General features: G+C 43.5%; 1 protein-coding gene across 3 annotated transcripts in view; it reads right to left on the bottom strand.

Annotated features, from left to right (window-relative positions):
* The window catches only part of ACVR2A (activin A receptor type 2A), a 134601-nt gene that overhangs the window by 51733 nt on the left and 62769 nt on the right, over window positions 1-20099 (bottom strand). For 2 of the 3 annotated variants that reach the window (XM_006135677.4, XM_075933331.1), the window contains exons 2-4: window positions 17685-17892; window positions 12228-12337; window positions 6795-6949 (exon numbers count right to left, since the gene is read on the bottom strand). In XM_006135677.4, the coding sequence (XP_006135739.1) occupies window positions 6795-6949; window positions 12228-12337; window positions 17685-17892 (473 nt within the window). Of the gene's footprint in view, window positions 1-6794; window positions 6950-12227; window positions 12338-17684; window positions 17893-18866; window positions 18943-20099 lie in introns of those variants that run through there. The other variant, XM_075933332.1, reaches the window with a different exon arrangement.

Here is a 20099-nt window from a genome sequence, read left to right as displayed (position 1 = left end):
TAACGCTTATGAGAAGGCCAGGATACCAAAGTAGAAGGGAGAAAGGGAAGGTTGTGGAGCACCCCCGGGAACACTCATCTGAAAGAACATAAGTTACTATCGAGGTGAGTAACCTCCTCTTCAAGAGAGGGAGATGTCACCAGGGGTGCTCCACATTAGATGACTACAATGCAATTTCTGGTTAGGGAGGTAGGGATTTCGGACCTGGCAGAAAAGCAGAGGAAATGACTTCCTTAGTGAGTTTCAGGTTGGAGAGAGATCCCTGCATAAGTGCATGGTGCTTTGCAAAAGTGTGGTCGGAAGACCATGTAGCAGCTATGCAAATGTCTCTTATGGGTACTTTGTAGGGGAATGATATTGAGGTAGCCATGGCTCTAGGTTGAGTGTGCTATTATGCTCTCTGGAGAGAGCACCTCTGACTGGGAGTAATAGAACTGGATACAATCCAAAATCCAGTGGGAAAGCCTCTGTGATGAGACAGCCTGACCCTTATTGTGGTTTGCTATCAACACGAATAATCTCAGAGATACTCGAAAAGGTTTCGTTCATTGCAGGTAAAAAGAGAGCACTCTGCACAGGTCAAGAGTGTGTATTTTCACCTTGAAGGAATTGATGTGTGGTTTGGGGGGAAAAAAAAAGGTGGGAAGGTGTATTGTCTGATTAAGGTGGAAGGAGGAGTGTCCCTTGGGAAGGGTACATAAAGTGACTTTTTCTTTAAAAATGGTGGTGTATGGGGGAACAGCCATTACAGCTGCAATCTCTCCCACCCGTCTCGTCAAGGTAATGGTTACGGGGAAAAGAGGTTTCAAGGATAATTGTAGTAGTGAGGTTGTGGCCATTGGTTTGAAACGTGGCCAAGTTAAAGTGTTTGATACTAAATGTGAGTCCATGGTTGTGTTGGAATGATGTCCGGATAAAGTGCCTGAAGATCCTTTAGAAACCTCTTAGTGAGTGGATAGGCAAATACAGATGAGTCATCTTAGGGTCTGTCTAGACTACACGGTTTTGTCGACAAAAGTGGACTTTACCTGCATCTACTATACCTGCGTCTACACTATCTCCACGTTCTGTCAACAGTAAGTCGACAGAACACAGAAGTTTTGTAGACGGTGGTAAACCTCATTCTATGAGGAATAACGCCTTTTTTGACAGTACTCTGTTGAAAAAGGCACTACTGCATGCAAACTGTGCTTTTTTGAAAGAGAGCATCTAGACTCTTTTGAAAAAGCAGCTTGCTTTGTCGACAGTACTGGTTGTAGTCTAGACGCTCTTTTTCCACAGAGGCTTTGTCGACAGTATCTGTCGACAAAGCCGCTGTCGAAGAAAGCATGCAGTCTAGACGTACCCTGAGAGTGCAAGGTAAGAATAGCAGCAAGATGAACTTTAATAGAATGTACTGCAAGGCCCATTTATTTAAGGTACAGCTGGTAGTGGAGGATTGTAGGTAAGGAGGACATTGAAGGAGCTACCTGGTGGCGTACACACCACATCAAGAATCTTTTCCATTTCCAACAGTAAGTCTTACAGGTGCTCTGCAAAAAGGACCATTTGTTCTTGTTGTGAGCAAGTCAGTTCTAGCTCAGAGAACCATCCAGGAGTCACGCCTTCAGGTGTAGTGAGTGGAGGTTCAGATGGGTGGCATGAGGGCCCAGAAGATGATGATCCTGGCTGTAAGGTAAGTGGATTGGTGGCATGAGGGACATCACCATTAGAAAGGGGAACCATGGTTGGCGTAGCCATGCTGGGGATGTAAGTATTAGGTAGGCTTTGTCTCTTCTTGTCTTGTGGTCTACCCTGTTCAACAGAGGTATGGGAGGAAATGCGTACATTAGGTGGGACGAGCAGCTGATGAGAAAGGCATCTCCACTGATCCCTTGCCGATGCCCACCCTGGAACAGAATAGGTGACATTTCTTGTTGAATTGTGTGACTAAGATCTATGGTGGAGTGACCCAACTGCTGGAAGATGTGTGCCAATATGTGTGGATTCATCTGCCACTCGTGTTTGGTCAGGAGGGCTCTGCTGAGTACATCTGCCGTTGTGTTCAGGATGCCAGAGAGGTACACCACAGTAATGTTTATGTTGTATTTCAGGCACCAGATCCAAAGTGCAATGGCCTCTGTACAAAGTGCTTGAGATGAGGCTCCTCCCTGATGATTTGTGTAAAACACTGCTGCAACATTGTCTATGTACAGTTTGACATTACTGTTGGCGATGAACGGGAGGAATGGGGCGCATGCATTCCTGACTGCACAGAGTTCCAGGACATTTATATGTAGGTTCTTGTTGCTGCTGTCCCACAGTCTTTGGGAGGTCTGATGTTGTAGGTGGGCACCCCATCCTGTACGAGACACATGTATCATCATGGAAACAGATGGTTCTGGTGGGTGGAAGGGGACTCGGGAACAAAGGTTCTGTGGACTCAACCACCACAGAGATTTCTTTACTACCATTGGGAGGACTAGGGATTTGGATAATGGGTCTGTAAACCTGTCCCAGCCAGCCCTGTAAGCATCTCATGTGAAGACGAGTGTTGCTAACAATGAAATTGCACTCTGCCATGTGTCCCAACAGCTGAAGGCATTTGAGTGCCGTCGTGCAGGGGCTGGATCGTAAGGTGTTCACAGAGGCCACAATTTTTTGAAAACAGTCCGTAGGGAAGGATGTGAGGGCCCTTGTTGAGTCGAGGCATGCTCCTATAAGTTGTATCTTTTGTGTAGAAGTGTCTTGCTTTGGCTTTGATCACTTGGAAGCCAAGGTGTTGGAATAGATGTCTTGTGACAAAGTAAATGGCAGGAATCGTTGTGTGAGTGAGCTCTGAGGAAGCAATCGTCCAGGTAAGGAAAAATTATGATGCTTTGCTTTTTCATATATGCTGTAACCACCACCAGAATCTTTGAGAAGACCCTCAGAGCTGTAGAGAGTCTGAATGGAAGCACCTTGTACTGGCAGAGTTGGGAATCTACAATGAAATGAAGAAAACGTCTGTGAGCAGGGTGGATGGAAATGTGAAAGTATGCATCTTGAAAGTTGAAGGACTAGAATCAATTGTCCTGTTCCAATGCCAGTTAAATAGCAGCAAGTGTTACCATCTTGAATATTTGTTTTTGAACAACTTTATTGAGTGCTCGGAGGTCTAAGATAGGTCTCCACCCTCCCGATCTTTCTTCCATCAGGAAGTAATGGGAGTAAAACCTTTGCCCCTAAATTGTGTGGAGGCCGGTTTAATTGCACCTACATACAAGAGGTGTTCTACCTCTCGTTGAAGTAGAACCTTGAGAGAGTGGTCCTTGAAGTGGGAGTGGGAAGGGGGATAGAGACAATAAGGGAATAACTGAGTCCTCCAGATAATCGAAAGGCTGTCAGAGGTAATATTGCCAGTTGATAAAGAAGGGTAGCAGTAGGTGATGGAACATGTTCACTTGTGACTATGGTGTTGGAATAGATGACAGGTTCTCATGACCTTCGACCTGATGTTCAAATTTGCTTATTGGACTGTTGCGAGTTGGTAAAGGAAGGGCATCATCGTTGAACTCTGCCGCTATTCTGTTGGTGCTGGTCTTGTCTGCAGTAATGCTGAGCATATGGAGGGTATCGAGGTCTCAGATAGGGTTGATACCTACACTGTCTTCTTCTAGGGGCCTGTTTATGCATTCCTAAGGAACAAAGTGTTACTCTGGAATCCTTCATGGAATGGAGAATTTTGTTGGTATTAGCTGCAAACATCTTCTACTTTAGCTTGTATCTCTCTGGGGAACAGAGTGGAGTTAAATCATGAAACCCTTCTCATGACTACTACTGTTGCTGTGGTTCGTGCAGCAGTGTCTAACACAGCTTGCAATGCTGTTCTGGCAATCGTGTGACCCTTGATACCAATGCTTTGAACTGTTGTCTTTTAGCCTCGGGAATATCAGCAACAAAGTTGTTAAGATTGGTGTAATTCCTGTAGTCATATTTGCCTAATAAATCTGCAGAGTTAGGAATGTGAAATTATAAACTGTAAGATGTGTACATTTTGCGTCCAAATGAGTCAAGTCTTTCGCCATTACGGTCTGAGGAGGTGGACCGAAATTGTTGCTGACTGGTTTTCTCTTATGCAGCCACCACCACGAGGGAGTTAGGTACTGGGCAAGTAAAGAAAAATTCAGATCCTTCGGATGGAAGGTAAGCAGATGAGACTGATGCCAGAGTTTGTCACACCATTTTATCCGGTTCCATTATTGCTGGATTAATCAGCAATGTTATTTTAGATGATGCTACCAAGTGCAATGTGTCAGTTAGTTCATGCTGATTCTCGACAACCTCTAGGAGAGGAATGTTTAGTTCAGCAACTACGCATTCAAAAAGGTCTTGGAAAGGAGGTAGCTGGAGCTAGAAGCACCCTCCACTGGGGTGGATTTGTTTGAGTCCAGGAATGCACTCTCCTATTGTATGATGAATTCCCTTCATGTATTTGTTTAGAAGGGGAATATTGCACTCTGTGTCATTTCCAGCCATGTTGCTGTTTTTGATAAGATGACCATTTGTATTACCAACAGGGGTATTACATGGGTGGAGGTACCCAGGGACTGCCATAATATGGAGGAACATTCCAAAATTTATGGTAAGATCTGGAAGAGTAAACAGTCTGATCTGTGTAAAGAGAATTTTCTGGAGGAAAACCCCCTAGAAAGCGCATCTTCAGATTCAGATGAAAATCTTTCCTGAGAAAATTCTCTCTGTGATGTTAACGTAGCAAGAGAGCAATCTGTGTCTAAAAATGGTGAGTTAAAGGTAGATAAGACTAATAAGTCTGTGTTAACTGTAGTGCTCAGCTGGTGTTGACAGCGCCACAGTGGAACGCAAGGACACTATCTGAGGTGTTGATTCATGCCTCAGTGCTGAGCTGACTGATACCATGTTAGGCATCTCTGTAGTGGAGGAGGAGGCGCCTGATAACATGGAAGGTTCTGTGCTCTTATGCTGTGCCAGCAAAGTTGTACCAGTACCAGGTGCTGCGGCAGGCAACTTGAAGCCTGATGCCTCAGAGGGTGGTTTAGCACGTCTCTGTTAGCTGCGCTGTCAGCTCCTCAGATGCCCAGAGTGTCATAAGTGCCAAGGCGCGGTACCACTGCTGTTCTCAGCACTGTCCATGAGGGGGAGGCCTTTTCAGTGCTGGTGCCCCCGTGGTAAAGGAGGCGGCTCTCTTTTTGGTACACTTTTGGTTCCACGCGGTTTACTGCAGGAAGGGGTTAACTGGGAGGAAAAAATGATCTCAATCTTTAAAAAAAAAAGATTAGGATATTTAACACCACTAATTAACTGGGGAGAGAACAACTTGGTTTTGAAAGGGGATAAGTATCTAGACATGAAGAGGCTTGGGAGCACTGCTGAGGTCCGTCTGTAGCTGGAGGTGGTAGAGAAGGAACTGAGAAACAGAGGGTGGAGGGAGGAGGTGGGGGCTCGTGCATGCACAATGCCTGGTACCTAACAGCATGTGGCTGCAGACAAGTGCATGTGTGGCCCCAAGGACACTGCTCTGAAATCTCCAATCTAAGGCTAAGCGGCAATATACTAACCTAATGTGGAGCACTCATGGGGTCATCTCTCAAAGAATAATTACTACTAAGGAGGCATTATATACTAGTGGATAGGGTACTGAACTGGGAATCAGGGGACATGGGTTTTATTCCCAGCTCTACAAAGTGACTCCATGTTTAAATTTCAGCAAGTCATTTCACCTCTGTTTTCTCTGCCACTCTTTGGGTATGTCTACACTACCCCGCTAGTTCGAACTAGCGGGGTAATGTAGGCATACCGCACTTGCAAATGAAGCCCGGGATTTGAATTTCCCGGGCTTCATTTGCATAAGCGGGGCGCCGCCATTTTTAAAACCCCGCTCGTTCGAACCCCGTGCAGCGCGGCTACACGGGGCACGAACTAGGTAATTCGAACTAGGCTTCCTAGTTCGAACTACCGTTACTCCTCATTCCACGAGGTAGGTAGGAAGGAAGGTAGGTAGGAAGCCTAGTTCGAATTACCTAGTTCGTGCCCCGTGTAGCCGCGCTGCACGGGGTTCGAACGAGCGGGGTTTTAAAAATGGCGGCGCCCCGCTTATGCAAATGAAGCCCGGGAAATTCAAATCCCGGGCTTCATTTGCAAGTGCGGTATGCCTACATTACCCTCCTAGTTCGAACTACCCTCCTAGTTCATTACCCTCCTAGTTCATCTTGTCTTTTGAGATGTGAGCTCTCAGGGCAGACATGTTCTTACTACTTTTATAATACAATACCCAATGAGGTGCTGATCTCATGTGACACTTTTGTCACTAGAACACAGATGAAATATAGATCTTTCCTCTCCCCCCCCCCCCAACAAGTTAATATTACAGTAGCACCTAGAGAACCAGATATTCCCCCCCCCCCCCCAAAATCATGCTAGGACTATACAAAGTTTCTTTTTTTTAAGCTTCCCTGAATAACTTACAGTCCAAGATGTAACTCCAGAGGCTTAATATTATGGGAAAGGAAAAAGAGAAATATGGACATTTTTATTTAATTATTTTAAAGCATGCACTGATTTTTTTAAGTGTTAAAAGGTAAACTGAATTTGATTGGGTTTTGGTAATTTTAGAGCCTTAACTTCTTGTACTTGACTTGATGAGTTTCCTTATGTAAGGAAAGCCAAGCACCTTTTGAAATCTGACTTCATTTGCATACTGCAGTCACATCACTTAAAAACATCTTCCCTTTCTCTCTCACCATATTTTTAAAACAGCAATTCTAAAACATTAGAATTACAACATAGCAACTTACTTGTGTTGGTACAAGTACTGGAGGATATGCTAGTTTATGATGTCTGTACATCCAAAATGAAAACAACACGATCACCGCAATTCCCATTATAGGCACCAACGAGTAAAGCAGGGTATTGAACAAGAGTGGTTTAGTTGTAACAGGATTGGAAGTGGCTGAAGAACAAAAGTTACAATTAATCTTTAAAAAACTTATCCAATGCCTAAAATTATTATTAAGTTCTAAATGAAAAACACATTCAGAACACACACATTAAACAAACAATAGTGGCAGAATCTGTTAAACATAATAAGGTTTAATAGCCAGATACCTATTTTAGGGTATGTCTACACTACCCCTCTAGTTCGAACTAGGGGGGGTAATGTAGTCATACGGAGTTGCAAATGAAGCCCGAGATTTGAATTTCCCGGGCTTCATTTGCATAAAGCCGGCCGGCGCCATGTTTAAATGCCGGCTAGTTCGGACCCCGTGCCGTGCGGCTACACGCGGCACGGACTAGCTAGTTCGGATTAGGCTTCCTATCCGAACTAGCTGTACGCCTCGTGGAATGAGGTGTACAGCTAGTTCGGATTAGGAAGCCTAATCCGAACTAGCTAGTCCGTGCCGCGTGTAGCCGCGCGGCACGGGGTCCGAACTAGCCGGCATTTAAACATGGCGCCGGCCGGCTTTATGCAAATGAAGCCCGGGAAATTCAAATCCCGGGCTTCATTTGCAACTCCGTATGACTACATTACCCCCCCCCCCCCAGTTCGAACTAGGGGGTAGTGTAGACATACCCTTAAAGATTTATGAAAGATTTTCAAAAGCATGTACATTTAATTTCAACTGAAAGGACTTATGCTCCTAAATTCCTAAGTTGTTTTTGAAAAAAGTCTTCCTCTTAATCATCATAAACTATTTATTATTCGTGCAATTACTAAAGAAAATCCTCAAAACTGCCATTTCAAGAACAATAAATTCACACGGGATGCTCAAACTTCGGGAACTATATCACAAGGCACCATTATACAGTGTTGATTTAAATCGCTAATTTTTAAATCATGTTATAAATCAACAAACAGGAAATCTTAATTTAAAATACAATTTCATCTTCTTTTGCATTTGTACTCTTCAGTTATTTTCGTAAGAGAAAAATGAATTCTCATTGGTTAGTAGCCATTAAAACACATTCAACTGAAACAAAAAATATTTTACACTGTGATGGTTCTCTTTGCTAGAAGGATAAATAAATACATATTGATATAATGTAAGCAATTGTATTGCTTAAAATACATATTAAGATTCAGCTTTTCCTTTTTTAATATTAGAAAAAAAAAGTCTCATTTATTTACCAAATGATTAATTTACTTGTGATTCCAAGCTCCATCTGTGTGGAAACTGGAAAGCAATTAAAATACACAAAACAGCATTTTTAAACTTAAATATCTAGCACATTTCAGGCAGTTTATTTAAGAAAAAGATGCAACACATATTGCATTTAAAAACCAACTACTTTATTGTAAAAAGGAACTATTTTTGGTAAATTAATTCAACTGATTGTTTCTGAAAGCTTGTGCACACTAGCACCTGCTTTGGTGTAACTTACTTGCTATTCTACTCCCCTTGAGCAATTTGACTTCCACATGTTCAATGGTTTGACTTTAAAACTCTCTCAGCAAAACAGGTACTAGTTAATATTTATTATTTAATTTGTATTATCTTTTTACAAAAATAGCTATTGATACAATTTTCCAATAAAAACATCTCAATATAGAAATAGAAAGTGAAAATTATACATGTATAATTACCTTCTGTAGCAGGCACATAGTGTTAACATAATTTTGCAAAAACCCACTGAATCAACCTTAAACTATACTAGGGGTCTGCGCCCCCTGCTCGCTGTGCTTGCCATCCCCCCCTCTCTCTGGGGGTTGGTGTCTGGCCAGGAGAGAGGGTGCAGGAGCAGGGTGTCTGGCCAGGTGGGGAGGGGGGAGGAGAAGGCTGGGGGTAGGTGTCTGGTCGAGGGGGAGGCTGCACGAGTGAGCTGGAGGAGTGCGGGGTCTCAGTGGAGAGGATGTTTGAGGGTGCAGAGTCTCGGTGGAGGGCGTGAGAGCACAGGTTAGGGGAGTGGGATCTTGGTTGAGGGGGATTGTGAGGAGGATGGGGGTGCAGGGAGGGGGGCCATGTGGCACCTGCCCCCCGCGAAGGGAGAAGCTGCGTGGCTCCTGACCCCCCCCCCCCCATTCCTCAACTCCCCAGAGCATCGGGAATGAGGGAGGCCACACACGGAGCACCAGAGATTGGGGAGGCCATGCAGTTCCTGCTCCGCCAGAGCACCAGGATGGGGGAGAGAGAGGCCAGAGGCTGAGAGTGGAAGGGCAGCAGGATTCAGTGTGACATTACGACATCACTCTGTCATCCCACAGGAAAATTCACACACACACACACACACACACACACACACACACACCAAATACATCAATATTGTCACACTAATGCAGAAGAACAATGCAGACTACACATGGTCAGGCAGCATGGAAGTATCAGCAAAAAGTCTAGGGAAAAGAGGCTTGGACTGGCTGTTGGGTCTTTAAGTGTTATCTAATTAAGATGTTTCCAGAAATAAAGCAATGATTTTCCCAAATTCATGTCACTGACTCATGTAGCAGAAAGGGACGCTTTCTTTGGCTGTTAGGTCTGAATACCATTATCCTACTGAACACAGTAAGTTATTTTCCCACCTCTATAAAACTTATTTGCTTTGTAATCATGACTTCTCTCAGAAACCATAAGTGATGTGTCCATGAGAGCAAAATTTGCAGCAAAAACATTCTAATATGCTGTTCTCAAGTTATATATGATTGCTAAATCGGAAAATTTTATTCTACCTAATCAATCTATTTCTATAGAATTGGGTCATTCCCAGGGACTGTGCAGAAGTGTGACCCTATCTTTACCATATTACCAGCATGTACCCAAAGAGAAAACTAATCTCAAGTAATACCTGCAATAGCCAATTCATTCTAAATATTTTTTTTCCTTAATTAAACGTGAGTGTAAATCTGCAGGAGCACATTTTGCATTGCATAATTAATTTGATCATTGTAAACCCTTTAAAGGATGCTCTAGCTCTTTTTCCTGGATTTACTAGTAAATTCAAAAAAGTCTTCGGTCTTCAAAAAGGCACAAATGGATAACATGGGTCTGAGTTTGTGTAATGCCTCTATTATATTTCGTTCTGGAAGGGCAGGAAAGAGAGCAGAACGTCCGTAGTGTCAGTACAAACATAAAAGATAATTAATTTTTTGGCTGTATATCCTACTATACTGCTGTGTTCAAGAGGTCATATTGTTTTAGGACTTGGCATGGAACTGAAAGAAACCACCTATCCTAATCACCGACTGAGACAGGAATAATTTAAATTAATAAATATTGAGTTTAGTCTTTAGCACCACTATCCAATGTAATTCAAAATGTTTAAAATAATAAACAAACAAATTGTTTAAAATAACTGACCACTCAGCCATTCTATAAATAACCCATGAAGCAGAACTGATATTCACATAGATGAAAGCAGATCATCTCACCCTTATAATGATTGCTTTTTCAGGGTGTTTGTGTGGGGAATGGGGAGCAAAGTTGTATACAAGTTACAAAACACACACACACACACACACACACACACACACACACACACACACACACACACACACACACACACACACACACACCCCCACCCGAACTTTTCAAATTGATATTCATTGTTAGGGAGACTTTGCAATGTTTAACAGGTTAGGTGCCTTAACTAGAAAACATGGCAAAGAAGCCTGGCAAATTTTTAAAATTATTGCTTTAAAACATCATGCTTTATCATCTACTTTTCTTAGTAGCCTTGTGAGAGATTGTGTGTTCTTTTCATAAGATTTTCAATTTAAAAAACAATTACAGATGTACGAGGCAATGCAACCAATTCTGAACCACTATAGTCAGGACCAAAATTTCAGGTGCACTACACCAGGGGTGGGCAGTAATTTTTGACAGGGGGAGCCACTCTAAGATTTTAGAAAGTGGTCAAGGGCTGCACTCTTCCATCTTAAATGGAGGTTGGGTACAGAAGGGATCTTGGGGTAAGGGACTGGGATGCAGGAGGGAGACTGGAGTCCGGAAGGGAGTTAGGATGAAGTAGGCGGTTGTGATCTAGGGCAAGAGGACTGAAGTGCAGGGATTTGGGATGTGACTTAGGGTAGGAGGGGATTGTGATCTGGGGCAGGAGATTGAGGTGCCAGATCTGAGAGGGGTATGCATGGAAGAGAGGAACAGAGGGTTTGGATATGTTGAGTGGGGGGCGGGGCAGAGGAGGAGAGAGTTGGGGCAGGAAAGGGCTGGGGCACCAGAAGCAGGCTGTGGCCAAGAGACTTGTCAGCTGCCAAACTAGCCTGCCTGCCTGCCTGCCGAGCTTAAAATGTTTCCCTGCCTGCTTGTCTGGCCATGTGCTTCATGAATATCTGAGTGGAGAAGAGGGAGCATGGTTCTTCATGGCTGCCTGTTACTCCAACAAGCAGCTCACATTGGCTGGTTTCTGCCAGAAACAGGCCAATGGCAATGTTCTGGGGGCGGGGCGGCTCCTAAAACTTCCCCACTCCCCTCCAGTTTTAAAACAGAAATGGAGCCCTGCAGCTGCGTTTCTACACGGCATGCAGGGCTACAGGGCAAGCCTGCCTGGGGCTCCCTGCTGCCTCTGCAGGCCGGATCTGGTGGCTTGGTGGGCCGCATCTGGCCCGTGGGCCATATTTCGCCCAGGACTGCCCTACACAGTCATGTGTACTTCTATGCTTAGATTATAGCCCTGTTACCGCCACTGTCTGATTCCTCTCTAGGCCCTTTCCCCCTCCCCTGACTACTCTTTCTGGCTAGTGGCACCAGGGTTTCTCCCTGCACCTCCTCCCCTCCGGGCCAGAAGCGAGACAGAGGATGGAGAGGAATCAGTCTCTGTCTCTGCAGCGCCACTTTGGCCCCAGGAAAGCCCCCGAAACTCTGAAAGAGGCTACAAGGGGGGGGAGAAGCTCTGAGGTGGTTTGAGGAAGGAAGCCCCAAACCTCAGGCAGAAGCCATGTAGAGGAAGGGAAGCTGCAAGCCCCAGAAAAGGCCAAACAAGAAGGAGGGAAGCCCCAAGACCCAATAGAAGCCACCGGAGGGGGGGGGGGGGCGGGAGGGGAAGAGCAGTCTTTGCCTCAGTTGTATAAAGCATAAGGGCAGCCCCGATTATATTTACCCCCCGCCCCCCAAAAAAAAAACCAACACACAAGCCAAAAAAACCCCACCTCTTTCACATGTATGTCTGTAAATGAACAGAAGCTATCTAGAATATTTTGGAAAAGTATATTCTCAAACATACAGAAACTGCATACTGACCCACAATGAAGAACCATTTCTTTAGAATACTAAACAACTTACGCTGTGTTACTTCCATCTCTGGAATATAGAAAAAACGTTCATTACACATATTGCCTTCACAGCAACAGAAGAACACGTCAGGGCTGTCTTTCTTTTCTATACAATCAGTCCTGAAAGAGAATCAGAAAAATCATTTTTGTTCATTTTAAACCGACTTCCTTTGTACAAGAGCAAATAATTGTATATATTAAATACAAATTTAACCTTGGAAATGAACTTTTGAAAATTGTGATCCATCAGATCACATTAAGATGGCATTATCAGAATATCATGCCAAATTAAGGAGAAAATGTATTTCATTATAGATCTACTTCCATTTGCAGAAATATAGCAATTATGAACCTTGATGACAGAAACAGTCTTCATAACCGTGAAAGTTGTAAACATTAGTATCCCAAGCAAGCCTGCGTCTTTCAAAAATTCCTCTTGGCAAGGGGCAGAATGGGGGAGGAGGAGTTTTAATAATTCATGAACCCAATTTAAATGAGGCATAACAAATAAAATGAGTATTTTGAATGCCTTCAGTTTATCCCTTAAACCTGTGGTGTGAGGCTGATAAAAGAAACACACTTTAAAAGGAATACAAGGAATTTCTATGCAACTAAATATTAACTTTGCCCAGATCCAGAGCTTATTGCACTAAATCTAAAACTTGTAGCCTGTCGCTTTGACACCTTAATATGTATGTTTACTTATAAATACGTATTAGCTGTATTCACATTTAGTTAGAAGTTTCTAGGAATGTTGCACACGGCACGCAAGTAGCTGCACATGTCACGCTGTGCTGCTGCACACAGGACACTGATCCAGGCTGTTACAACTTGTTTATCAAAGCACCCAATCAGACCCTTGTTTTCCTGTACATGGTCCAATGATTTTAAAGATAAAGATCATGAATATTCATGAGGAGGGTGCATATAAGGCCTGGTTGACAGTTATTCAGTGTTCGCACCACTTCCACCCTGCTTGCGTTCATGTCACCCCGTTAGTCTATGTTAGTTAGTTAGGGTAGCTAGATTTCGTCATCGAGTGTGTCCATTAGGATTAGTGCGTCGGGTTACCGCTCAAGCGGCCGGGTACTTTGTCCATGACGGGAGCGTCGAGTTTAGCTAGTCAGGTTTTGTTTCCAGGTACTAGGGATAGGTAGCTTGTCTATCGTCAGTTCCTGTTGAAGAACAGAAGCCACCTGAAGACCAGCGCCAGGCAAGTCTCCACCAGTGATTCCTGCATCTAGGAGCGGAAGTCCCCAGACAAGGATCATCACTACCTGCCTGCACTACACCCATCCCCAGGGTCATCGAGGGATCGCCTCTCTGTTCCTCTCTGAGGGCTCGGAAGGAGCCTAAGGCTTGAGGTCGAGAGCATCGCAGAGGGTCACCGCTGCGAGGGATCTCCTCCTTGTCTCTCACCGGAGGCTTTCAAATAGCCAAAGGTTCGAGAGATAGGAGCTTCTCGTCCATTGTCGACACCTGGAATTGTGTAACTATTGTTCCTGTATACCTTGTGTTTGTGGGGAACTTTTCTATCATCTTTTTCTTCTAGGGTTGGGAATTTAAGAGCTTACCTGCTTTTTCTTGTTGTGTCTTTGAACCTTTTACAATATATGGTTTGGCCCCTTTTAAAGTGAGTAACGTTTTTATTTCCTGCGGCATTTTATTTTTGGGTCAGCAAACACCTATGATAGATGAGGTTTGGTGTCAACTGCAACTTCCACTGAGGCCTTAAATTGATTTAATCAGATGCAAATTTAGGTACAAGCTTCCCTCAGTGTAACAAACTATGAGACATCAGATGAAGTGCCATAAACTGGTGAGGAAAAAAAATGCTAGAAAAACCCTTAAGAACTCAGGAGAGGGAAGGTAGGACAAGATGTTTCTGAAACCAGGCTGTGTCTAGACAGCAAGGTTTTTTAAAAAAAAATAGCATTTTTTCAAAAAAACGTCACCTGCGTCTAGACTATAGCCATGTTCTTTCAAAATTAAATCGAAAGAAAGTGGCTTTCCTTTCGACGGCGGTACTCCTCATCTCACGAGGAAGAACGCCTTTTTTCGAAAGTGCTCTTTCGAAAAAAGGCGTTCTTGAATGCAGACAGAGCTTTTTTGAAAGAGCATCCAGACTGCCTGGGTGCTCTTTCGAAAAAGCGGCTTGCTTTTTCGAAAGTACTGCTTGCAGTCTAGACGCTCTTTTTCGGAACAGGCTTTTTTGAAAGTATCTTTCGAAAAAGTCTCTTTCGAAAGAGGCTTGCAGTCTAGACGTAGCCCCAGAGAACAAAAAACAGTAAAGAACTCTATAAAGAGTTTGAAATTATTACAGAAATGATTGAAGATTGCTGTTTTATATACAAATTGAAGACTTCCTTATTATAGCTGCAATTTACTGTTTCTGTCATAATGTATTCATTCCTTGATATTATCTGTATGACACTATTTGGCTATATTTTCTTCACAAATATTTGATTAAACTTGGACAAACAAAAATTGCCCATGATTTATCCATGACACATAGCATATACCCCTAACTAAATCTTGGGAGCTCCGGGTGTAAAAGGGTGGACCAAAGGGTGATCTGGGGAGGGATGGCCAGGAAAGTGCTGTGGTGATAGAGCTGGCAGGCTCCCTACTTGGCTCCTCACAGCTCCCCGGAATTGGAGAAATCTTTGGGCTCCTACATGGAGACACAACCAGGGGGCAGTGTGTGCTGCTTCTGCCGTAAGCACTCGCTCCACAGCTCCAACAGGCCAGGAACCATGGCCAATGACAGCTGCAGAGGGCAGCACCCATGGGCAGAGGAAATGCGCAGAGCTGCCTAGCCACACCTTCACCTAGGAGCTAATAGGGCAACATGTTGCCTCTTCCAGGGAGGCCTCCCCAATCCAAGCCCCTTCTGTGCTCTGAACCCCCTCCCATGCCCAACTCCTGCTGCTGACCCCTGCAGAAGTCACAGAGGTCCTGGAAAGTCAAAGAATTCATTACTTCCATGACCTCCATGACAAACTGTAGCCTTGACCATACACTTAAAGTTTAGTGAAGGCTTGTTGCAGTTCACCAAGTAACTTTAAGCTATATATACCAGATATTGTAATGTTTTCGAATACCGTGTTCTAATTGAAAAGTCTTATATTCCATTAGTAAGTACAACAGTGATGCACTAAATAATGTGGATGTATTACCAACAGTAATAGTATTTAACCACCACAGTAAAATGATTTAAAAATCAGTTCCCCACACAGACCAGTTCCCACCTGCTGCCTTTGACACAAAGGCAGCAGTGTAGGGCAGCCCCTGTCCGCAGGGGTCCAAGCTCCCTGCGGACAGAGGCTGCTCCAGCATCCAATGGAAAAGCCTCTGTCTAGGGGGAGCACTGGCCAACTGTGGGCAGAGACTATTCCACAGCAGCAGCCCCTGTCCTCGGGGGGACCAAGAGCCCCACAGACAGCCCTCCGCCATCTGAGGAAGCAGCACGGGGAGGAGACATGTGGCTCCGCAGGAGCCGGTGCTCAGAGAGCCGGCTTCCCATATGTACTGGCTCCTGCATGATCCCCACTCCGCTCTGCTAGCTCTCAGAGGCAACAGTGCAAGGGGAGCGGGGCAGAGAGCTCTGCAGAGCTGGTGCTCATGGGGAGCTGGCTGTTAAGTCGGCTCCCCCCAGCACCAGCTTTCCCCTTCCCCTCCACACTGCTGCCTCAGAGAAGCAGCAGGCGGGTGGGGGCTCTGTAGAAATCAGCATGTGTGGGGAGATGGCTCAAAAGCTGGCTCCCCACAGGCACCAGCTCCTGCTTCCCCGACTTGCTACCTCTGATACATAGGCAGCAAGCGGGGTGGTGGTGCATGTAGTAGGTTTGATTAACTGATAAGCCTACGCTTATTGGTTAATTGTTTAAACAATATGTGCTCACATTCCAAGTACAAAAACCATGAGCATTCACATAGGGTAATTTAAACCTATATTAAAAGAAAAAAGCCACTCTAACACTGAAGCAATATTATCCACCTGGGGTTATACCAGTTTGACTAGCTAGTGCAATTTTGTCTACTCAGAATCTTTCACAACCTCCTCTTCTTCAACTTTTCACTGCTTCTATGTGTTTTGAGTTTTTCCATTTTTTTCAATCTTTCATAGGAAGCTCCAAGCAAGGCAGTTCCAAGAAGTCTTGAAACTGCTAGATCTGCTCTAATTTGTAATGTATGAAAATTCTCATGGATTTCTGTGAAAATTAGCCCAATGCCAAGCACTGCAGAAAATCCCTCTTTAAAATTCGAAAGTTAATCTGAAGATGGAAATGTACATGTCCTCCAATGCCTTTTTTCTTCTTCCTGAAAGAACAGTCTACCTCCCTCCCCACAAGATAGAATTACAGTTCTACAAAACTGTGCATAGCAGTTGTCAAGATTTCATTCAAACTGCCTTTTTCTCTTCAGCACATCAATACTTCAGTCAAATGAGGAAACCACCCTTAGATGCTTTTCTATTTCTGAGGAACTGGCAAATAAGAATTACAACTTTTCCTTAAACTGCAGTTTATTGACAAATTCTAAGCTATAAAACCTCTTTACGAGATGAAGAGAACAATAATTAATATCATTTTCTTCCATTGACACAAGGAAAGCTTAACTTTTTTCTTAAAGATATGAAGATTAATAAGTTTAAGTTTTAAAGATTTGTACAAGTTTTTTGGGAACATTTTAGTAACGAGAAGACATTATTATAAAATTAATGCTTTCCTTTTCTTTCTTCCCTTCCAACTCCCATCATTGGCATAGAGACAATTTTATAGTTTCGAAATAATTCTTCAAAGTAGCATATGGTGATCAGTTAGATGGTTGTAATCTTTGGCATTTGGCCTAGACTCAACCAACGCCAAGTGATATCAATACAACACTGCTTACACACATCTGCGTTACTGCTTACACACATCTGTGACTGGCCGTCAGTTATGCAAAAAAGGCCAGGATTTTCAGAAATTATGAGCCCCATCAAGCTGCCAGTGGGAGCTTCTAGGAGCTCAGAAAATTTGACAAATCAAGCTGTACATTTATAAGTCTGGACCCTAACCCATTATTCAATGGGAGCTAGACTTTGAACTGAATACTTTTAAAATTCTACCCCTAGAAATATAACTTTTCGCATTAATTGGAATACTTTACTGAAGTCATTCAGTAATAAGCCATACTTTTAAAACTAATTTTACAGAACTAGAAGGAAAAAATGTTAAAATATAAATGCTTCTCGTTTGTCACTACTGCTATGACTCAATGAAAGACTAAAGTGCTCAACCTCTCAAAAATATGTCCAACTACTTAAATTTGTTAAAAGTAAGTCCGAACTGTAGGCACCCAAATTCAAAAAGTCAGGCTTCTAATATAACAAACAGCATATTGTTTCGTCTCCTACCTAGCCACTTTTTTTTGTAAACTTGATTTAAAGCATTATTATACATAAGATGGTTAAAATTCTCACCTATCATAACAGTTGATATCATCCAGCCAACAACCTTGTTTCACAATATCAATTGATCCAGAAATATTCTTCCATGTAGCAAAGCAGTGTCGTCTTTTATCTTTCTCACCATAACACGGTTCAATGCCACTGCGGTTTGTTTTATCTTTTTCCCAATTAGCATTATAGTAGATGCATTCCTGTGTTTCCGATCTGCCTAGTATGGCACCTATTTGGAATTAGAAATAATTTCACATTAAACCACTTGATTCTGAAGGCTGAAACACATCTGAATACTAAAAATCAAGCTGCATGTAAGTTGTTTATATTGACACCATTATTAATTAAGTTCTCTTCTCTTTCTTATATTTCAAGTTTGCATGCATTCTGAACCAGAGCTGAAACATAAAACAAAGGTGCACTGTTACATTTAATTATATATCCTGAACACCACATAGCTTGCAGAAAGGCTGGAAAATATTTCTTATTAAATAAGGGCCAAGTTTTGACAAAGCTGTTCATTACATTGCTGTAACCCAAGATTTTATTGTCTGAAGGACAGAGCTTAATACTAGTCAAAATAGTGGTGGTGGTCTTAAATTCCCAAGCAGCATTAGTCAACAAAATTTACCCAGTTTTCAAAGGCTGCCTCACTTAACTGTCTTAAATTTTTTGCATGTGATGCAACAGAGCATAAAGCAATTAATTTAATCTTAAAATTATTCAAATCAAGCTATTCAGTTTCACATACACCCTTTCTCTGAGAGTCAACTTGAACAATGACCACTAAATGCAGATAGACACTTCACAATGAGCACCCTTCACATAATTCTGTCAAGTGATAGATCAATGTCAGGTACAGTAGGCCTTTGCCTAGGACACCCCTCTCCATCTCCTAGGGTCACGTGATTATTTCATTAACCTCAGCTCTCAAAAGTTTCTTGTCCTTACAATAGTGAAATACAGCTGAAAATATAATCCAGTTAACAGCAGTGTTCACCTACATTTGAGCTAAGAGGTATGCTTCTCAGCTTATATAGATGTATCAATGCTAGTTCTGCTCAAGCAAGCCCACTAAAAATAGAAGTATAGTCACGGTAGCACAGGCAGCAGCTCAGTCTAACTGTCCAAGTATATACCCAAGGGACCCAGAACGATATTAAATTTTCAGTATACTTTTAAAATTTTAGCAAGGAGCCTCACATTATTTGAATGTGGATAAGATTCCCATCTCTTTGCCCATCTATAGCGAATTAAATGGAAGTCAAGAAAGGGGGGACTGTAAAGGCAAAATGAAATAAACATTTAGAAAATAATTTATAATATGACAGACAGAACTAAACAGTTTCCAGAGACAAACTTGAGATACCTCAAAAAAATCCCAACCGAATCCCAACCAACAGTTTTCATCTTCAATGTGAAACTCTGCATGTCCCTTAAAAATCATAATACAGATGGTTAATCTGTCTTTTTTTTAAAAAAGCTTACAATAAAACAAGACAGTATTTTGAAGAAAAAAGGTGAAATGCTTATAGAGATTAGAAAATAAGGAGGAGTGCTAAGTTTATAGCAATTAGAAAGTGTTTACAGTAAAACTCCAATAGTCAGCATCCAATAGTCTGGCACTGCTGATAGTCCGGCATCAAAATGGCAAGAGCCTAGTGACTGAGCTTCGGCAAAAAAATGAGTCACAAGGTAACAGCAGCAGCAGTTGAACTGAGCAAAAAGGGTAAAAAAGGGTTAAAAGAACTAAAACATTACAGTATACTGTATACAGTATGTACAATAAAAAGGGTTAAGAACACTTTATATACAGTACAGGCAGTCCCCGGGTTACGTACAAGATAGGGACTGTAGGTTTGTACTTAAGTTGAATTTGTACTTAAGTCGGAACTGGCGTCCAGATTCAGCCGCTGCTGAAACTGACCAGCGGCTGACTACAGGAAGCCCGAGGGAGAGTTTCTCTGCCCCGGGCTTCCTGGAATCAGCCGCTGATCAGTTTCAACAGCAGCTGAATCTGGACACCTGGGACAGAGCAGCTGGGGTGCTGCCAGGTAGGTCCCCGCAGCACTGCACCTCGGCGCTGCAGGGACCAACCCGGCAGCACCCCAGCTGCTCTACCCCAGGTGTCCCCAAGTCAGCCGTTGCTGAAACTGACCAGCAGCGGCTGAATCTGGATGCCTGGGGCAGAGCAGCTGGGGTTCTGCCGGGTTGGTCCAGTAGCGCCGAGGAGCGGCGCTGCAGGACCAACCGGCAGAGCCCCAGCTGCTCTACCACAGGCGTCGGCAAGAAAAGCCTGGTCTGCTGGGGGGGGGGGGGGCGCACTAGCTGCGCCTGCCCCCCCCCAGCAGACAATGGAGATGCGGGCGGCGGGACCCAGACGTGCCGCGGTGCCGCCGCCCGGGTCCTCCGCGGCTTTGCTCCGTGTCTCCCTGG

This window comes from Pelodiscus sinensis, chromosome 7 (genome assembly GCF_049634645.1).
Source record: "Pelodiscus sinensis isolate JC-2024 chromosome 7, ASM4963464v1, whole genome shotgun sequence".
In the NCBI taxonomy this organism is placed as follows: domain Eukaryota; kingdom Metazoa; phylum Chordata; order Testudines; family Trionychidae; genus Pelodiscus; species Pelodiscus sinensis.
Note: the sequence above shows the minus strand (reverse complement) of the source record. Positions and strands in the feature narration are given on the sequence as shown.